Source organism: Hylobates moloch, unplaced genomic scaffold (genome assembly GCF_009828535.3).
Source record: "Hylobates moloch isolate HMO894 unplaced genomic scaffold, HMol_V3 SCAFFOLD_1372, whole genome shotgun sequence".
Lineage (NCBI taxonomy): Eukaryota > Metazoa > Chordata > Mammalia > Primates > Hylobatidae > Hylobates > Hylobates moloch.
The window spans coordinates 1-11,641 of record NW_026653647.1 but is presented as its reverse complement, the minus strand read 5'-3'; the positions used below and the strand labels follow the sequence as shown (position 1 = coordinate 11,641).

General features: G+C 41.5%; 1 protein-coding gene across 1 annotated transcript; it reads left to right on the top strand.

Annotated features, from left to right (window-relative positions):
* Window positions 1-8,385: 8,385 nt before the first annotated feature.
* CCDC126 (coiled-coil domain containing 126) lies at window positions 8,386-8,757 on the top strand (the record flags this gene model as incomplete). The annotated part of the gene is made up of 1 exon (XM_032147970.2): window positions 8,386-8,757. A coding segment is annotated over exon 1 (238 nt), but the record flags the coding sequence as incomplete, so codon positions are not given.
* Between the last annotated feature and the right edge of the window lie 2,884 nt (window positions 8,758-11,641).

The window sequence follows — 11,641 nt, the reverse complement described above, 5'->3', positions numbered from 1 at the left end:
TGATTTTAGTTATTTCTAGCCTTCTGCTAGCTTTTGAATGTGTTTGCTCTTGCTTTTCTAGTTCTTTTAATTGTGATGTTAGGGTGTCAATTTTGGATCTTTCCTGCTTTCTCTTGTGGGCATTTAGTGCTATAAATTTCCCTCTACACACTGCTTTGAATGTGTCCCAGAGATTCTGGTATGTCGTGTCTTTGTTCTCGTTGGTTTCAAAGAACATCTTTATTTCTGCCTTCATTTCATTATGTACCCAATAGTCATTCAGGAGCAGGTTGTTCAGTTTCCATGTAGTTGAGCAGTTTTGAGTGAGTTTCTTAATCCTGAGTTGTAGTTTGATTGCACTGTGGTCTGAGAGACAGTTTGTTATAATTTCTGTTCTTTTACATTTGCTGAGGAGTGCTTTACTTCCAATTATGTGGTCAATTTTGGAATAGGTGTGGTGTGGTGCTGAAAAAAATGTATATTCTGTTGATTTGGGGTGGAGAGTTCTGTAGATGTCTATTAGGTCCACTTTATGTAGAGCTGAGTTCAATTCCTGGATATCCTTGTTAACGTTCTGTCTCGTTGGTCTGTCTAATGTTGAGAGTAGGGTGTGAAAATCTCCCATTATTATTGTGTGGTAGTTTAAGTCCCTTTGTAGGTCACTCAGGACTTGGTTTATGAATCTGGGTGCTCCTGTATTGGGTGCATATATATTTAGGATAGTTAGCTCTTCTTGTTGAATTGATCCCTTTACCATTATGTAATGGCCTTCTTTGTCTCCTTTGATCTTTGTTGGTTTAAAGTCTATTTTATCAGAGACTAGGATTGCAACCCCTGCCTTTTTTTTGTTTTCCATTTGCTTGATAGATCTTCCTCCATCCCTTTATTTTGAGTCTATGTGTGTCTCTGCACGTGAGATGGGTTTCCTGAATACAGCACACTGATGGGTCTTGACTCCTTAGCCAGTTTGCCAGTCTGTGTCTTTTAATTGGAGCATTTAGCCCATTTACATTTAAAGTTAATATTGTTATGTGTGAATTTGATCCTCTCATTATGATATTAGTTGGTTACTTTGCTCGTTAGTTGATGCAGTTTCTTCCTAGCCTCGATGGTCTTTACAATTTGGCATGTTTTTGTAGTGGCTGGTACCGGTTGTTCCTTTCCATGTTTAGTGCTTCCTTCATGAGCTCTTTTAGGGCAGGCCTGGTGGTGACAAAATCACTCAGTATTTGCTTGTCTGCAAAGTATTTTATTTCTCCTTCACTTATGAAGCTTAGTTTGGCTGGATATGAAATTCTGGGTTGAAAATTCTTTTCTTTAAGAATGTTGAATATCGGCCCCCACTCTCTTCTGGCTTGTAGAGTTTCTGCCGAGAGATCAGCTGTTAGTCTGATGGGCTTCCCTTTGTGGGTAACCCGACCTTTCTCTCTGGCCGCCCTTAACATTTTTTCCTTCATTTCAACTTTGGTGAATCTGACAATTATGTGTCTTGGAGTTGCTCTTCTCGAGGAGTATCTTTGTGGCGTTCTCTGTATTTCCTGAATCTGAATGCTGGCCTGCCTTGCTAGATTGGGGAAGTTCTCCTGGATAATATCTTGCAGAGTGTTTTCCAACTTGGTTCCATTCTCTCCATCATTTTCAGGTACACCAATCAGACGTAGGTTTGGTCTTTTCACATAGTCCCAAATTTCTTGGAGGCTTTGTTCATTTCTTTTTATTCTTTTTTCTCTAAACTTCCCTTCTCTCTTCATTTCATTCATTTCATCTTCCATCAGTGATACCCTTTCTTCCAGTTGATCGCATCTGCTACTGAGGCTTCTGCAATCTTCGCGTAGTTCTCGAAACTTGGCTTTCAGCTCCATCAGCTCCTTTAAGCCCTTCTCTCCATTGGTTATTCTAGTTATCCATTCTTCTAATATTTTTTCAAAGTTTTTAACTTCTTTGCTATTGTTTTGAATTTCCTCTCGTAGCTCAGAGTAGTTTGATCGTCTGAAGCCTTCTTCTCTCAACTCATCAAAGTCATCCTCCATCCAGCTTTGTTCCGTTGCTGGTGAGGAACTGCGTTCCTTTGGAGGAGGAGAGGTGCTCTGTTTTTTAGAGTTTCCAGTTTTTTTGCTCTGTTTTTTCCCCATCTTTGTGGTTTTATCTACTTTTTGTCTTTGATGATGGTGATGTACAGATGAGTTTTTGGTGTGGATGTCCTTTCTGTTTGTTAGTTTTCCTTCTACCAGACAGGACCCTCAGCTGCAGGTCTGTTGGAGTTTACTAGAGGTCCACTCCAGACCCTGTTTGGCTGGGTGTCAGCAGCGGTGGCTGCAGAACAGCGGATTTTCGTGAGACCACAAATTCAGCTGTCTGATAGTTCGTCTGAAAGTTTTGTCTCAGAGGGGTACCTGGTTGAATGAGGTGTCAGTCTGTCCCTACTGGGGGGGTGCCTCCCAGTTAGGCTGCTCAGGGGTGAGGGACCCACTTTAGGAGGCAGTCTGTCCGTTCTGAGATCTCCAGCTGCGTGCTGGGAGAACCACTACTCTCTTCAGAGCTGTCAGTCAGACAGGGACCTTTACGTCTGTGGAGGTTCTTGCTGAGTTTTGTTTGTCTGTGCCCTGCCCCCAGAGGTGGAGCCTACAGAGGCAGGCAGGCCTCCTTGAGCTGTGGTGGGCTCCACCCAGTTCGAGCTTCCTGGCTGCTTTGTTTACCTAAGCAAGCCTGGGTAATGGCGGGCGCCCCTCCCCCAGCCTCGCTGCCGCCTTGCAGCTTGATCTCAGACTGCTGTGCTGGCAATCAGCGAGACTCCGTGGGCACAGGACCCTCCGAGCCAGGTGCGGGACACAATCTCCTAGTGTGCCGTTTTCCAGGCCCGTTGGAAAAGCGCAGTATTGGGGTGGGACTGACCCGATATTCCAGGTGCCGTCTGTTTCCCCTTTCTTTGACTAGGAAAGGGAACTCCCTGACCCCTTGCGCTTCCCGAGTGAGGCAATGCCTCGCCCTGCTTCGGCTCGCGCACAGTGCGCTTCACCGACTGTCCTGCACCCACTGTTAGGCACTCCCTAGTGAGATGAAACCGGTACCTCAAGCAGAAATGCAGAAATCACCCGTCTTCTGTGTCGCTGGGGCTGGGAGCTGGAGACCGGAGCTGTTCCTATTCGGCCATCTTGGCTCCACCCTCTCTTGCTTTCATTTCTTTTGTGTATATATCCAGAAGTTCAATTACAGATTGTATGATAATCCTATGTTTAAGTTTTTGAGGAAATGCCATACTGTCTTCCCTAGTAGCCACACCATTTTATGTGCCCACCAGCAGAGCAGAAGAGTTTCAGTTTGTTCACATCCTTGCCAAGACTTGTTTTCTTTTTTTTTTGGTGATAACTATCCTAATGGGTGTGAAGTGGTATTTCATAGTGGTTTTATTTATTTATTTATTTATGTTTTTGAGACCGAGTCTTGCTCTGTGGCCCAGGCTGGAGTGCAGTGGCATGATCTCTGCTCACTGCAAGCTCCGCCTCCCGGGTTCACGCCATTCTCCTGCCTCAGCCTCCCAAGTAGCTGGGACTACAGGTGCCCGCCACCACACCCGGCTAATTTTTTGTATTTTTGGTAGAGACGGGGTTTCATCATGTTAGCCAGGATGGTCTCGATCTCCTGACCTCGTGATCTGCCCACCTCCGCCTCCCAAAGTGCTGGGATTACAGGTGTGAGCCACCGTGCCTGGCCTCATAGTGGTTTTAATTTACATTTCCCTATGATTAATGAGGTTGAGCATTTTTTTATTGGCAAAATGTCTTCAAATTATGAGTTTTGTTTTTGAAAGAATATTTGACTGCTCTGAGAAGAATGGATTGAAGTAGGGTTGGAGAGGAGTTGACAAACCACTTGACAAGCAGCTGTAGGAATCCACTTGGAGGTGGTGATAGTTGGATCACACTCTGTTGCCCTTCTTCAGGTCTAGTACTTTACTGATACTTCATTTTAAGTGTGTCCCCTCTCCTTAGTTATTCTACTTCTGTGCCATATAGACTAATTACTTTTGTGACTTCTGCAGTTGGTTGAGAACTTTCTCCTGGGAATCTTAAAAATATTCAAGAGTTTATCTTAGGCCAAAATAACAATGATGATGATTATTTTATTTTTTGCCTTAAAAACTCCAGGCCAGGCACAGTGGCTCACACCTGCCATCCCTTTGGAAAGGCTGAGGCAGGAGGATCACGTGAGGCCAGGAGTTCGAGACCAGACTGGGCAACGTAATGAGACCCCTCTAAAAAAAAAATACAAAAATTAGCTAGGCCTGGTGGTGTGCACTTGTAGTTCCAGGCTATTCAGAAAGCTAAGATGGGAGGATTGCTTGGGCCCTGAAGGCCGAGCCTGCGGTGAGCTGAGCTCGTGCTCCTGTACTGCAAGTCTGGGCAACAGAGCGAGACCCTGTCTCAAAAGCAAAAAACAAAAAACAACTCTCTAGTTGTTAATTTGGTGAATTTCAAGTTTTGTTTTTTTTTAAGTGATTAAAAGAAAATTAATATAGTGGCCTAGAAATTAAGATTTAAAAGTTTTTAGGTTGTAGACTGTTTTGATGGAAGAAGTACTCCAATAAGAACTATGCCAGATGGTAAAGCCATAAGCCCTTGGCCTCAGTGTTGGCCTATCAGGTTGCTGGTTAGTGACTCTGTCCTTATCTAAGTGGCCTTCTGGGCTGGATCAGTACTTGAAACATAAAGAAAAATTGGGGAGGTTCAAAGTTCCTCTGTTATTTGCAGCTTTGAACATTGCACAGAAAGAAGAGACATTGAATCTTTCCTTTTTTTTCTTTCCTAAGGATAGAGGCTAATAATCATTTTCCTTTCTAATCACTAAATTAAAAGTACATAAGTAAATTACCTTCAGTTGCTAAAGAAATCAAAAATTCTTATCTTTTTTTATTTTTCTCATGTGAAATCACAGACATAGTTCTCTGAGAATAGAACAGTGAGTGTATTCATATTGACCCTGGAGAATAAAGTGATACCAGTGGAAATTGTTTCCTCTTCACTTCTACTTTTGCCTTAAAAGTGTAGGGACTAGCCTACCCTGGGGGTAATGACTCAGGTTCCAGCAGAGGTCACCTATTTTCGATCCCCTTCACCCCTTCCCCTTCAAGGTCATCATGGTGTCAGCTGAAGAATGACAAGGTTCATAAATTTGGAAAGGAGAGCTTTATTTCTTATAAAAGGTTGTAGCCTGCAGGGTGGTTATTCTGACAGGCTGGGAAGCATAGCCTCCAGCCAGAAGCCAGAAACAGACACTTGGAGAGAGGGACAAGGGAACAGGAATTTATGCTGAGCAGGGTGGCCGAATATACATATTTAATAAGTTAAGGTGTCATGAATATTTATGAAAGGAGAAACACGTGCATGCACAATTGAGCTTCATACCCATTCCTAGGTCTCGCATATAAAAAAATTGTGGCATTAGCATGATTCCAGGGTGGACTTTTCAGCCCTCCGATGTCAAAAGGTAAAGCGGAGGACACAAAAATCCTTACTGTGCATCCTCTGTAGACTGGCCGGAACTACTCTGTGGCTGGTGATCTCTTATCAGGAAGAAATGCTTGTAGGTTGTTTTGTTGAAACTGCAGAATGGAGAGGCAACAGTCAGGCATTTGGTTGAGATCAGTGGTGGAGTCTTTTGAAAGGCCTGATTTCTGTTTAGCCCAAGCTTGTTCAACCTGCAACCCATGGGCCGCATGGGACGACTTTGAATGCGGCCCAACACAAATTCATAAACTTTCTTAAAACACTATGATTTTTTTGTGTGATTTTTAATTTTTTATTTTTTTAGCTCATCAGCTGTCGTTAGTATATTTTATGTGTGGTCAGAACAATTCTTCTTCCAGTGTGGCCCAGGGACACCCCTAAGTTAGCCCTTGGAGAATAATGCCTTAATGGCATGATGGTAATGGCAGTTATCAAGGGAGGGAAGTATAATGAAGTATATCTGACTGCCCATCCTGTTATAACTGTCTAATGGCTGTTCAAATGGGTTCTCCTTCCCGATGCCTAGACAGAAGCGATTTATCAAGATGGGAATTGCAATAGAGAAAGAGTTTAATTCATGCAGAGCCAGCTGTATGGGAAACCAGGATTTTATTATTACTCAAACCCATCTCACTGAAAACTCAGGGGTTGGGGTTTTTAAGGATAATTTGGTAGGTAGGGGGTCAGGAAGTGGGGAGTGCTGATTGGCCAGATTGGCCAGGTTGATCTGGGTGGTGTCAGCTGATCGACCTAGTTCAGGGTCTGCAGAATATCTCAAGCATTGATCTTCAGTTTGACAGTAGTGGTATTACCTCCAGGAACAATTTGGGGAGGTTCAGAATTTTGCAGCCTCCAGCTGTGTGACTTCTAAACCTTAATTTCTAATTTGTTTTTTTTTTTTTTTTTTTTGAGATGGAGTTTCACTCTTTTTGCCCAGGCTGGAGTGCAGTGATGCAATCTCAGCTCACTGCAACTTCTGCCTCCTGGGTTCAAGTGATTCTCCTGCCTCAGCCTCCCAAGTAGCTGGGATTACAGGCATGCGCCACCACGTCTGGCTAATTTTGTATTTTTAGTAGAGATGGGCTTTCACCATTTTGGTCAGGCTGGTCTCGAACTCCTGACCTCAGGTGATCCACCCACCTCGGCCTCCCAAAGTGCTGGGATTACAGGTATGAGCCACCATGCCCGGCCAATTTCTAATTTTGTAGCTAATTTATTAGTCCTGCGAAGGTAGTCTAGTCCCCAGATAGGAAGGGGGTTTGTTTTGGGAAAGGTAAACGAAAAACTAAGTTAAACTATAAGCTAAGTTCCCGCCAGTACTGTGGCTTCCTCCTCTAATCCCAGCACTTTGGGAGGCTGAGGCAGGTGGATAGCTTGAGCTCAGGAGTTTGAGAGTAGCCTGGCAACATGGCAAAAGCCATTCTCTACAAAAAAAAATTAGCCAGGTGTGGTGGCGCGTGCCTGTGGTCCCAGCTACTCGGGAGGCTGAGGCCAGAGGATAGCTTGAGCCTGGGAGGTGGAGGCTGCAGTGAGCTGAGATTGCACCACTGTACTCCAGCCTGAGTGACAGATAGAGACCCTGTCTTAAAAAATAAATAAGTAAATAAATTTTTTAAAAAGTTCTTAAGGATTATTTTCAGTAAGCTGTGAAATATCTTTGTGAAATGCACTGTTCTGACTCGAGATACATTTCTATCTAAAGAATTTTGCTCCATTTGATGTAGTCAAAGAGTTTTTTTACTGGACACTTTGGTGATTCACACCTTTTATACTCTCCTGGTTTTTCTAGATTCTGTGATTAGCACCTTTCTGTGTTTTAAAAACTTGAAGTATAACCTTTTAATTTTTTCTTAAATTACATAAATGCATACCTTTCTCATTTAAAATTTGGAATTGTAAATTTGGAAATATAGAAAAATGTTCCAACCTGTTTGTTTATTTATTTGTTTTTGAAACAAGGTCTTGCTCTGTCACCCAGGCTGGAGTACAGTGGAATGATCATGGTTCATTGTACCCTTGACCTCTCAGGCTCAAGCAGTCCTGCCACCCCAGCTTCCTGGGTAGCTGGGACTACAGGCGCATGCCACCATGCCTGGCTAATTTTTTAGAATTTTTGTATAGAGATGAGGTCTTCTATGTTGATCAGACTGGTCTCAAACTCCTGGGCTCTAGGGATACTCCCACCTTTGCCTCCCAAAGTGTTGGGCTTACAGGTGTAAGCCACTGCCGCTGGTCTCTAAGTGTTTTAGTACTTGCCATTAAATGATCATCATTCTTTATGTCTGGCATATTTTTGTATGATATCAACTTAGAAATTATAACTTTTTTTTTTTATCTTAGATTGCATCTTGGATTGGATGCTTCCTAAGGTTACCTTATGCCCATTAGTAATAATTTCTGGTGACATTTTGAAATGTTGGCACACTCTGTTTATATTGTGGGAATTCTTTTTAGACAGGCATTTTGATTTTCCGATCCTTTTTCTTTCCTTCTTCCTAACTTTCGTTTTGATGTTTTTTCTTTTTTTTTGAGGAAGAATAGATTTTAGGCATTTAGGTTGGTGACATGTATTTGAATAGATTGAGATCTCCTATATATCTCATTATAATGTCCATGGTTTTAGTTACAAATGAGAAACCATTTGAAGAGTTTTGTGACCATGGTTGCATTTTTTTCAGGTATTTTCAATGAATTGACATTTGTTTCTAGTTTAAACTTTGAAAAGATATGTAAGTGAGACTGATAAAAGACTAGAAAGCTTACTTAGTGGTGGAGAAAGTTGTCAAATATATGATATAGTTCCAAATAAAAATTATAGAATATTTTCTTTATAGTCGTCTGTTCTGTTACTGATACAGATTAAGACTAATACTGTTTCTCTTCTTCATTTTACAGAGTTAATAGAGTAGATACAACCTTGCTGAAGATGAAGAATATACAATATTGAGGAGATTTTTTTCTTTTTTCTTTCAAGTCTTGATTTGTGGCTTGCCTCAAGTTACCGCTTTTCAGTCAAGTCTGTTTGCTTCTTCAGAAATGTTTTTTACAATCTCAAGAAAAAATATGTCCCAGAAATTGAGTTTACTGTTGCTTGTATTTGGACTCATTTGGGGATTGATGTTACTGCACTATACTTTTCAACAACCAAGACATCAAAGCAGTGTCAAGTTACGTGAGCAAATACTAGACTTAAGCAAAAGATATGTTAAAGCTCTAGCAGAGGAAAATAAGAACACAGTGGATGTCGAGAATGGTGCTTCTATGGCAGGATATGGTAAGATAACCGTAGAATATTTCTAGTCTCCTCTAATCCCCGTTTAAAGATGGTTGTGGAAATTGAACTTATTACTTCATGCATAGGTCTTTGCAAAGTATTTTTTTCTTGACTTTTTATTATGAAAATTTCAAATGTACTGAAAAATAGAGACACTATGATAAATACGTACATATTCATCATCCAGACTTAACAGTTATTAACATTTGGCAACATTTGTTTTATCTAATTGTTGAAGAATATTTAAATTATAGAAATTATGACATTTCACTGCTAGATATATATCGCTGAAAAAAATGTATCTTGGAGGCTGGGCGTGATGGCTCACGCCTGTAATCCCAGCACTTTGGGAGGCCAAGGCAGATGGATCACGAGGTCAGGAAATCGAGACCATCCTGGCTAACATGGTGAAACCCCGTCTCTACTGAAAATACAAAATTAGCCAGGCGTGGTGGCACGTGCTTGTAGTCCCTGCTACTCGGGAGGCTGAGGCAGGAGAATCATTTGAACCTGGGAGGCGGAGGTTGCAGTGAGCTGAGATTGGGCCACTGCACTCTATCCTGGGTGGCAGAGCAAGACTCCGTCTCAAAAAAAAACAAAAAAACAAAAATGTATCTTGGGCTGGTGTTGATGGCTCCACCTGTAATCTCAGTACTTTGGGGAGCCAAGGTGGGATGATTGCTGGAGCCCAGGAGTTTGAGACTAGCCTAGTAGCCTAGGCAACATAGTGAGACCACTACTAAAAATACAAACAAAAAAATCAGCTGGGCCTGTAATCCCAGCTACTCAGGAGACTGAGGCAGGATGAGGCAGGAGAATCGCTTGAACCCGGCAGGCGAAGGTTGCAGTGAGCCGAGATCGTGCCACTGAATTCTAGCTTGGGCAACAGAGTGAGACTCCATCTCAAAAAAAAAAAAAAAAAAACAACAAAACACACACACACACAAAGAAAAAAGAAAAAAAAATTAGCCAGGCACGGTGATATACACCTGTAGTCTTAGCTAGTCGGGAGGCTGAGGTGGGAAGATGGCTTGAGCCCAGGAGGTCAAGGATACAGTGAGCCATGTTTGCACCACTGTACTCCAGCCTAGGCAAGAGAGTGAGACCTCATCTCTTAAAAAAAAAGTCTTAAAAAATGACCTTCTTGGACATAATACAATACCATTATCACACCTAGTTTATATTTAAATTTTCCTGATTATCCCAATATAAGCCATCAATTGTATAGCATTTATTGTTTCCTAAGAAGCAAGATTTGCCTGTATATCTCCAGTATTGTTTATTGCTGTTCTCCCTTTTACATTACTGGGTCCTGCTGTGTTTTAAGTTTCTTATCATGACATGTTCTTTCTTTAAGAGTTAAAAAGGAGAGAGAACAGATAGTATGGTTCTGTCTGGAACAATGTATATACATGAATGTGTGGACATTTCCTCTATTTCAGTTTTGTTTGTTTAATTAAAAGTAATGGCTGGGCACAGTGGCTCACATCTGTAACCCCAGCATTTTGGGAGGCTGAGATAGGCGGATTGCTTGAGTCCAGGAGTTTGAGACCAGCCTGGGCAACATGGTGAAACCATTTCTCTACAGAAAATACAAAAGTTAGCAGGGCGTGGTGGCACGCACTTTGTAGTTCCAGCTACTTGGGAGGTTCAGGTGGGACAACTGCTTAAGCCTGGGAGGTTGAGGCTGCAGCAAGGTGTGATCACACGCCACTGCACTTAAGCCTGGGTAACAGAGTGAGACCCTGTCTCAAAAAAAAAAGTGATACATGCATGTATTTAAATAATCAAAGTGTGTTACGATTCCTGTAATGAAAAAGGGCAGTTTTTTCCACTCCCAAAAGTCCTCAAATTTCCTGTTCTTTAGAGCCACCCATTTTAAATTCTTTCATCTCATTTTTTTGGTGATTATTTCTGTATCTAAATAATATGCTCTGTGAGCTACTTTCCGATTTTTCAGTTATAGGTGTTATCTGTTAACTTCTCATTATGCAAGGTGAGAGTTTAGCTTTCTTTCTCACCTAAAAATGCATTCCATCCACCCCCTGAGGCTGTTGTCACATCCATATCCTTCTTATCCTTTCATTTTCCCTTCATAATTTTGTTTGGAATAATATTCAGTATTTATACTATTATGACCATGTTGATGGTATTCATTACTAAGCCATGTAAATGCATACCTCAGAGATACTGTGGATTCTGTTCCAAACCACACAATAAAGTGAATGTCACAACAAGCAAGTCACACAGATCTTTTGGTTTCCCAGTGCCTATAAAAGTTAAGTTTACACTATACTGTAATCTCTTAAGTGTGCAGTAGCATTATGTCTTAAAAAACAATGTACATACCTTAATTGAAAATACTTTATTGCTAAAATATGCCAAAAATCATCTGGGCCTTCAGCAAGTCATAATCCTTTTGCTGGTGGAGGATCTTGCCTTGATGTCAAAGGTTGCTGATTCATCAGGGTGGTGGTTGCTGAAGGTTGGGGTGGCTGTGGCAATTTCATAAAATGAGACAATAATGAAGTTTGCCACATTGATGGACTCTTCTTTTCATGAAAGATTTTTTTTGTAGCATGGATTATTTGATAGGATTTTACCTACGGTAGAACTTCTTTCAAAATTGGAGTCAATCCACACAAATCCTACTGCTGCTTTGTCAATAAAGTTTACATAATATTCTAAATCCTTTGTTGTCATTTCAACAGTGTCCACAGCATCTTCACCAGTAGATTCCATCTCAAAAAACGACTTTCTTTGCTCTTCCATAAGAGCAGCTCTTCATCCGTTCAGGTCTTATCATGAGTTTGCAGCAATTCAGTCTCATATTCAGGCTCCACTTCTAATTCTGCAGTTACTTCCTCCACTGAAGTCTTGAACC